The 9,487-nt window shown below is 43.0% G+C and overlaps 1 protein-coding gene across 2 annotated transcripts; it reads left to right on the top strand.

Moving 5' to 3' along the window:
- Positions 1 to 1,632: 1,632 nt before the first annotated feature.
- Positions 1,633 to 9,254, top strand: SKIDA1 (SKI/DACH domain containing 1). 2 transcript variants are annotated; one of them, XM_028506095.2, is made up of 2 exons: positions 1,633 to 1,991; positions 2,883 to 9,254. In XM_028506095.2, the coding sequence occupies exon 2, from the start codon at positions 2,996 to 2,998 to the stop codon at positions 5,720 to 5,722; it is 2,727 nt and encodes a 908-aa protein (XP_028361896.1). In that variant the 5' UTR covers positions 1,633 to 1,991; positions 2,883 to 2,995; the 3' UTR covers positions 5,723 to 9,254. The 2 variants fall into 2 exon arrangements, with proteins under 2 accessions (XP_028361896.1, XP_028361895.1); XM_028506094.2 differs by lacking the exon at positions 1,633 to 1,991 and adding an exon at positions 2,434 to 2,788 and having other exon boundaries at positions 2,886 to 9,254.
- Positions 9,255 to 9,487: the final 233 nt, after the last annotated feature.

Genomic DNA, 9,487 nt, shown 5'->3' on the forward strand with positions numbered 1-9,487 from the left:
TATTTGATCCAATAGATTGTACCCTTAGTTTTTTAAAAAAATACTTAATATTCTACTTGTTTTAAAAACCACCTATATTGCCAGTATTTGAAAGATTGAAAGAGGGGGAGAGGAAAAGAAGATAATTTTTTTGAAATGGTTACTAAATCATGTTGCCATGTGCAGGAGGGGTGTGTGTGTGTGCAAATCTAAATAGGAATTGAGAACAATTACCTGGCCAAAAAAAAAAAAAAAAAAAAAGGGAGGGGAGACACTCTAGCCAACCTTTTGTAATAAGCTTTTTTTCTGAATTTACTATTTCTTGGCGGTTTGACTCTATGGCAGAAATCTTAAGACTGGAGGAGGGGAATTGGACGGGGGTGGGGTGGGAGGAAGAGGGCTGGCACTATATAAGTGCATCAGGAGGAATTTTAAAACGACATTATTTTTGCTAGCAATAGAAAGACTCTGGTCATTCTACTTTAAATAACAAACACCAGCGTCTGCTTTTCCTGGAAACTTTGCTTTCTGCTTAAACATTTTGCATTTTGCCTCCTGTGAAAGTGAAAGAGAAAAACGCGGTGTGATGGATCCAGATGCAAAAGAAAGCCAACTCGGTGGATGGTATTAGCTGTGACGAGGCATTGTTCATTGCTGCCTCTCGCTTACGTTTAAAGCCTGAAATATCACGAGATCCATTCAATGATCCTTCTCTCATTCAAGGGACAAAAATGTAATTTGCTGTAGCTCTGATTTCTTGGATGGAAATGCTAGCCTTAGATTTCAAAGGCAAGAACTAGACATCGCGGTTTGTACACACATTGATTAAGTTGAAGAGCGGCGATTACATCTGTGCTGAGTGCAACAGTAGTCCAGGGCTGACTTTTCAAATCCCAACCTCTGAGTTACAGACTCTCTTAAATAGACTTCCTTAATTTCCGGATGCACTTCTCGAAATTCCCAATTCTCTTCAAAATTCCTGGGAAATTACAAGGGAGATGAGGGTGGGGGTGGGAAACTATGGCCGAGATTTCGTGCAAACTACCTTTTTGTATGAGATTCCTCTGTTTGTATCTTTTTTTTTTTTTCTTTTTTCTGTTTTGGAACAGTACCTGCTTGTGGTAGCCAGACCGGAGGAGTGGAAACTGGAACTTTTTAATGTGAAGGAAGAAATCATTTACAATTTTTTTCTTGCAGGCTCTGAAATATCCGTTTATTCTTTTAACCTCGTGGATGTGTCTATTTTTGGAGGAACAAGGAAATATAAATGCCTGGGTTGCTTTTCTGCTGCAAACACCTAACAGTTAAGAAGATTTTGCGGAATTTTGCAAAGCAGCCAACAAAGGGCCTTGGGATCGTGGTAACACAACTGGGAAGACCCTTGTTCTCATTTGGCAATATTTTGGATATCCTTGAAAATGACACTAAAATATGTCTTAATTGACTAAGAAGAAGTGAAACAATATTGATATTCATCCAAAGTGATTTTTTTTTTAAACAGATGCTTGCCTTTCATGGGAAAAAATGGGAGTTGTGGAAGATTCATTTAAACTACCAAGTAAAAGCGTAATAGACCAATAAAATAGTCTGCATCGTGTATCAGCACTTTCTTTTCATCGTTATTATGTAAAACCTCTGGAAGTACCTTGGGCGGTTTACGTATTCTATTCTTTGCTGCAGAAGCAAGCTGCTCCCTGGAATTCTGACCTGCGGTAAACAGGACCCAGGCAAAAGCTGTGTTGGGGACTCTAGGACGATCCCGCCTCCAATCCAGCCTGGTTAATTGTGAAAAGTGTACACATTTCTAGCTTATCTATGCTTTGTTATGGGTCTGACGTGAAACTACCTCCTCCCTAACACCACCCCCCAGCAGAGAGCCCAAATCCACTTGAATTGTTACAGTGTTTTGGAGCTGGAGCCTTGAACTGCTTCCTTGGTCAAATAACTTTGTTTCTGGTTGTAAAAAGGCATTGCAGGGGGGAAAAAAAGGAAAATCGAGAGAAATTCAAAACGTAAGTCCGTACTGGGGCGATTCACCGCGCGGGTTTAACTTTGGAGCTCGCAGCCAGTCTCCTTCCCCTTTCCCATAAGGGAAATACCAGGCTATTCTGCACATTTTCACTTACGCTCTATTTTCCAAAGGAAAAAGGGGGTGGGGTGTATCTACTTAGGCTTGATAATGTTTTAAAAATGCTTTTCTTTGAAATGATAATAGCTGTTGCGGTAAAATGCAAATAAAGCAAAAAATAGGCGATATTCCTTTAAAGGCGAATATACAGGGTTTTTTTTTTTTTTTTTTTTTTTTTTTTAAGCGTACACACACTGGTTCAGATGAAGTCTGTGAGTCAGGCTGTTTCTGAGCTCCGATAGTTTAATGGAAAGATTTATATACCGACTGTATTATTTACTTTGGGAGGGGAGGTGGCAATATAAGGGTATGCTAATTAGTGGGAGATTTTGGGGGGAAGGGGTGGAATATCAATTTTTATTGCATCACCTGTCAGGAGTGTCCAATCAGCGCTGGCTTTAGGGGAATTAATTGATGAAGGTGTCTCCGGACGAGCTCACTTCACTCTGTCATTTTATTTGTAGCTAAAGCAGCGGCGGGAATAGCAGCTGCACTTCTTTTCTCTTTCTCCCTTCACATTCCATTATCATAGTACTCCAATGGAGAAAGAAGAAATAGAGGGGCCCAGGTACTGATCTGCATCGGGACTTACACTAACACACTGGCACATCAGAAACCGGATGGTTTTTAACGTCTTTTTTAAAAAACGAAAACCAAAAAAAAAAAAAAAACAAGAATCAAGTCAGTGTAATTTCATGTGTTTTTTTTTCCAATAATTTCGCCTAGAGTTTGGCACTCCCTTTGCCGGGAATAACAGTCTTTGTTATTTTATTAGCAGGATGCCTTGAGACACACGCAGCATCTGGTGGAGGATTAACATACATACATGTGTATGTATGCGTCACGTATATATTTGCTGCAAATGGTGGGGATCATTTAGTGCCCGAGATGGGAGACCTGAAGTCAGGTTTTGAAGAGGTGGATGGCGTGAGGCTCGGCTACCTCATCATTAAAGGAAAGCAAATGTTTGCCCTTTCCCAAGTCTTCACGGATCTGCTGAAAAACATCCCGAGGACGACCGTGCACAAGCGCATGGATCATCTGAAAGTGAAAAAGCACCACTGCGATCTGGAGGAGTTGCGGAAACTCAAGGCCATCAACAGCATCGCCTTCCACGCCGCCAAATGCACTCTCATCTCCCGGGAAGACGTAGAAGCCCTCTACACCTCGTGCAAAACCGAGCGGGTCCTCAAGACCAAGCGCAGGAGGGTCGGTCGGGCCCTGGCCACAAAGGCGCCGCCGCCAGAGCGCGCCGCTGCAGCCGCCGGCCCCCGCCCGGCTTTCTGGAAGGACCGGCACCAACTTTGGCGGGGCCTGAGCGGAGCCGCGCGGCCCCTGCCAATCAGCGCACAGTCCCGGCTCCCGGGCGCTGCCGCCGCGCGCCCTACCGCCCATCTACCTCAGATTTTTAGCAAATACCCAGGCTCGCACTACCCAGAAATCGTGCGCTCGCCTTGCAAACCCCCTCTAAACTATGAAACTGCCCCGCTCCAGGGAAACTACGTCGCTTTCCACTCGGACCCGGCTTATTTTCGGAGCCTGCTGTGCAGCAAGCACCCGGCCGCCGCTGCCGCCGCCGCCGCCGCCGCCGCCGCCGCTGCCGCCGCCGCCGCAGCCGCCTACTACCAGGCATCGGCGGCTGGGCCACAGCCCAAGGCGGCAGCGGGCGCGGGCGGCCCCGCAAGCCTGACCTACCGCTGCAAGCGCAAGCGCGGGGGCGCCAAGGACTGCCTGGTTGCACCTCCCTCCAGCGCCCGCCGCCTGCTGCTGCTGCCCAGGTCCTACAAAACCAAGGCGGCGGCGGCGGCAGCGGCGGCGGCGGCGGCCGGAGCCACTTGCCTGGAGAGGTTTCATCTGGTTAACAGCTTCTGCCCGCCTCCCCACCACCATCACCACCACCACCACCACCACCATCACCACCACCACCACCACCACCACCGGGCCCAGCCGCCGCCGCAGAGTCACCACCCCCCTCATCACCACCGGCCGCAGCCCCATCTGGGCAGCTTTCCCGAGAGCTGCAGCAGTGACTCGGAGTCCAGTTCCTACTCGGACCACGCAGCCAACGACTCTGATTTTGGCTCCAGTTTGTCCAGCTCCAGCAACTCTGTGTCCTCGGAGGAAGAGGAGGAGGAGGGAGAGGAGGAGGAGGAGGAAGAGGAGGAGGAGGAAGAGGAGGAGGGGGGCAGTGGGGCCACGGATTCCAGTGAAGTCAGCTCGGAGGAGGAGGAATCGTCCTCGGAGTCGGACTCCAGCTCCGGCTCCAGCCAAGTGTCAGTGCAGAGCATCCGTTTCAGGCGCACCAGCTTCTGCAAGCCGCCCAGCGTACAGGCTCAGGCCAACTTCTTGTACCATCTGGCCTCCGCCGCTGCAACCAACCCCACTGCTTTCGAGGATACCGGCCGATTTCCCGACCTCAAGAGTAGTGTCAAAGCCGAGTCGGCAGAGGAGTGGACTCTGCAGAGCTGGGCCTCCAAAGCGTCTCCGGTGTACTGCTCGGCCAGCCTGGGGAGTTGTTTCACAGAGATAAGGAACGATAGGGTATCTGCGATTACATTCCCACACTCTGAAATTTCCAGTACTGTAAAGAGAACTGACCTGACAATTAACTGCCTGGCAGAAGGGGCCTCTTCACCTAGCCCAAAGACAAACAATGTATTTCCACAACAAAGACTACTCCGAGAAGCTAGGAAATGCCTGCAAGCAACTCCTACTACACACTGTGCAGATAACAACACAATAGCTGCTAGGTTCTTCAATAATGATTCTTCAGGAGCAGCAGCAAATTCAGAAAAAGATTCCAAGATCTCCCCTTGTACTGAATTTGCTACGGATTTGCCCCTTTTGCAGACTAATCCTGGGGTAGATACAGCAACAGCAACGAAAGTGGAGAGTCCCTGCACTGACACAGGCGACGAGACACTACCACTTCTGCACAATATTAGAATCAAAGTCGAAGACAGTAGTGCTAATGAAGAATATGAACCTGACCTTATTACAAATAAGCTAAAGTGCGAGTGCAATGATACAAAGGGTGAGTTTTACAGTGTGACTGGAAGTAAAGAGGAGGACACCTTACTAACCACAGCCAAGGAAGGGTTTACATGCCCTGAAAAAGAAACTCCTTCCTTAAATCCACTGGCTCTGAGTCAGGGCCTTTCATGCACTTTAGGTTCTCCAAAACCTGAGGATGAGGAATATAAATTTGGTGCCAGGGTGAGAAAAAACTACCGGACACTAGTCCTGGGAAAGCGATCTGTACTTCAGCCACCTCCAGTCAAACCAAATTTGAAATCAGCTAGAAGTCCTCGTCCTACAGGTAAAACTGAGACACATGAAGGAACACTGGATGATTTTACAGTTATAAACAGACGCAAAAAGGTAGCCAGCAATGTAGCATCAGCAGTGAAAAGGCCATTTAATTTCATGGCAAATTTTCCTTGTCCACCATCACTCATTATTGGGAAGGATGGGGATTTGTGGCCTGCATATTCTTTAAACACCACTAAGGATTCCCAACCTCCTCACAAGGCCCATCCTATCTGGAAATGGCAGCTGGGCGGTTCTGCAATACCTCTTCCACCTAGTCACAAATTCAGGAAATTTAATTCATAAAAGTGTTTTTGGAAGATATTTTCTTGAACCGTATTACCTTGCTTTTGTTGTAAACTGCACAGGATGGTTTGTTCAAGTCCATTAATGTGTTACACCCCTTTTGGAGTCCTGGTTTATCGCATTTTGAAGACAGAAATCAAATCGGATTACTTTTTTTTTCCATTGCGGGTTTTTTTTTTTTTTTTTTTTTTGGAGTAGGGTGGGGGCGGGGTGGGAGAATGGTTGGTTTACATTCCACAGACTACTTCAGGCTAAAGACTCAAGTAAAACTCAGTTATTACGGTAGAGCTGGAACACTTTACTGTTTCAATGCTAATAATGCACCGGGTACCTCAATTCAACTGCTACAAATAAATGTCAAAAGGTTGAATAATAAATATTACAATGAGCCATTAAGTTTATGCACTAGATTTCAGACCTAAAAGTGTAACTTCATTCAGTGAAAGTTTGTTAGGCTACATGGTTACACAGTGAAGTAGCAAGAAGTTTCTGTGAGCCCAAAATGTTCTCTTCTGGAGTTCATTTGTGGGGTATCTTTCTCTTTTTCTCCCCTTATTCCCTCTCCAAAAGTTGTTGCACTTAATTTTTCCTTTTTTGAATGGAAAGACTGGGGAGTCCTGATTGAATGCTGGTAAAAGCTGCCTCATATATACTGAGTAAAATAAATATGGGATTGTATTTTTTGTAAAGGGTGTGATTTTACTTTTATAGCTACTCCTTGCAATTGGAAAAGTCCTTTTTGTGTCTCGCCCAAAGGTTTTAAATAAGGTGACTATTACTATTGTCCTGCTTACCTTTGTAGTCTGAACATGACTCCTGGAGCTTGCAAAACAATTAAAATATTTATCTTGAGAGCAGGATATTTTATGGTCTGACTCCTAATAGTGACAAAGCATTAAATACACACAAGAGAAGTTAAATGGATCAGAGTTGTAAGAAAACCCCAAATGAAAAAATAATAGTTATTTCAGGGTTCTTAGTACCAGAACTCAGGCACTTGGATTTTACTGCATTTTACTTTTTCTGCATCTCTCTAAACTTCTGTTTTCAGACCATCCTGTGTATGGAGCAGGAGAGTTTCTACTGCAAGTGACAATCAGAGGTGACTATCTATGTTTGCACTTAAAATCAAAGTAGTTCAACATGCAAATGGCTAGGGTCTAGCCATTGGTAAGGGCCATGCTGGTGTACAATGTTGTGATGATGGAAGCAGCAAATCAAAATTATGGAAATTTGCACTGTTGAAAAGCATGCTTTAGCTTTATTTTCAATTAAAAACACTGTTTAAAATTCCTGGTTCCATACATTTTTACTTATTCCTGATTGAAGAACGGTTAACAGGAATGAATGGTTTTCTTGACATTTTCCTTTGTGATGTTTTTGCCTGAAAGAAATGCATTTATTGGTGTAGTGTTTTGTTGTAATATTATGTGATGAGGCCAGTCATGTTCTGTGCAAAACACTGGTATATTTATTCCTAAATGACAACAAAACTTTGCAAACTTGTTACAAATCAAGTGCAAAAAGTTTCAGGTTTAAGAAAGTGAAGCAGAGATCAATTCTATTTTAATGAAAATTAAATCTAATAATTTTTGGTTCACCTCTCTTAGCCTGACAAATTATATATCTCAAATGTTTCCCATCTGAAACCTACAAGGCTGCATCTATAGGTCGTAAATCACAAAACAAAACAAAACATCAGTGAAATATTTACTGTGTGAATTTAAGTCACTATTTCTCATGGACATTCAGTCTTTTTCCCTTTAACTTTTTAATTTCTTCTCCCTTTGAAAATTTTCTTTTGTCTATAAATGTTTCAGATAGATCTGGATGGTCTCAGTTGTAATTGCTGTATATGCTCTGTGGTTTGACTCTTATTGTAAAAGACAGAGGCTGAGCATACCTGCATCCAAATACATTGGATGGAGTAAACAGATGCTTTGAACTGCCTCCATTCCTTTCCTTCTTGAATATTGCCAGATGTCCTTTTTTTATTGGCATGATAGATATGGCCAAAGCAAAAATTGGGGGATGTTATCCTTGAATTCTTGTTTGTGTGTAATTCCAAAGACCAGTACAAGTTACAGTTAAAGCCCTAGGAAGCTGAACAATTGGCTTCTCAGTCTGAGTTCCTTCCTCTTTGGAAGGCAATACAGAATTTGGGTGCAGTGAGTTGTCCTGCAAAATCAATCTGTAAAAGTGTGACATGTACACACTGGAAGTCTGTCATTTCTAGCCTTTAATTACTGCTAAGTCAAGAAAGTTCAAAGTATGATGACTACTATATTTAGGCTAGTACTTTCTTGTTGGTTATGGAATCACTGCTATGAAATTATAAATTGAGAATATATTTGAAGCCTACAGACCTTGGGTGTGGGTAGACCATGAGATGAAATAAGCATACTTTAAAACAAATATACCCTATGGAATTTCTGACATAAAATATCAGTTTCCAGCTTTGACACTTGGTCTCCAGCCCTCAGAGAATCAATAGTTTCAGTTTATAGGAGCTGGAGAATGAGCAGCATGGAGGCCGAAGCATTCCAGAGTGATACCATCAAAAGGAAAGAAATTAAATAGTCAACACAAATTTCACCCCACAGTACTCCTACAAGCCAGCCAACCACAGCAAAACTTGAGTTGGGGCTTCTGTTGGGAAAGTGTAGCAAAGGGTATTCAGTAACTTGCAAATACAAGGTATTCTTTCAATTTCTAGTAGCCCCTTAGCTATTTGACCATTCTGCTGTGGGAATTATTCTCAGAACAGTTTATTTCATTTCAGTCATCTTATGATTAATGACAATATCTAGATTTCCTAAAATACTATAACTGTCCCATTTGTTCAGAAAGTTAAGCCTTATCAAGAGAAAAACAAAAGTTACCTCCATTGGCAGATCACATTCTTACATTTAAATGTTTTCAGGTGATAGAATATTTTTTTAAGGTACTATATGGTCCCAGGGTCACTGATTCCTGTGTCTAAAACTCAACACTCAGAGACATGAGGAAAATTCAGGAAAGGGCCTTTTCTCTGACTTTTTGAGGAAACACTTATTTTGAGTCTCCTAGAAAAGTGGTTTCCTGATAAGTCGATGAAATGAAGATTTAATTATTCTTTAAAGATATGTGTGTACTCTGTCGTCCACAGCCAGGTTATCTGCCTTTTTTGAAAAGACAGTTTGCTTTTACTCAACAATTTACTTTTTAAAGTGGGTGTTCTTTCCTACTGGCTTGATTACAGTGGAGTAATCTCAATAATGGTTGTTTATTTTAAAATCAACAAGAAGGAGCCACCACTAAACAGCAATAACAAACTAGATGAGCTGGTGTGTGGATTTTTATCTTATCTGTGTCTGAGTGACTTTAAATGGTCTAGAAATTCCTCAAAGTTTCAGTCCCAAGAATGAGAAGGTTTTGCTCATATGAGCATGATATTTTTGTTTGCATGAAGGAAGAGATGTAGATTAATTCCTCAAAAGCATATTTTTCTTTCAAAGAAAACAAAAATCCTCCTGGTAAAAAAAAACCCATTTTTTAAAAAATAAAGCCTTAGCTTCTTCAAAAGACAAAAAATGTGGTGAGTTTTACTTCACCTTACAAATAACTTCCTGCTGGAAATGATGTAAAAAGGGGAGTTTCTAGAGCCAAACTAGGGGTAAAAATTAAAGGCTCCCCATCAACTAACCTTAGGAAATTGGCGTGGAGGAACAGGGCGTTCACCCTAGGGAGTCCACCCGGTCGCCCTGACTTCCCCAGGATTTTCCC

This window comes from Phyllostomus discolor, chromosome 1, assembly GCF_004126475.2.
Source record: "Phyllostomus discolor isolate MPI-MPIP mPhyDis1 chromosome 1, mPhyDis1.pri.v3, whole genome shotgun sequence".
Lineage (NCBI taxonomy): Eukaryota > Metazoa > Chordata > Mammalia > Chiroptera > Phyllostomidae > Phyllostomus > Phyllostomus discolor.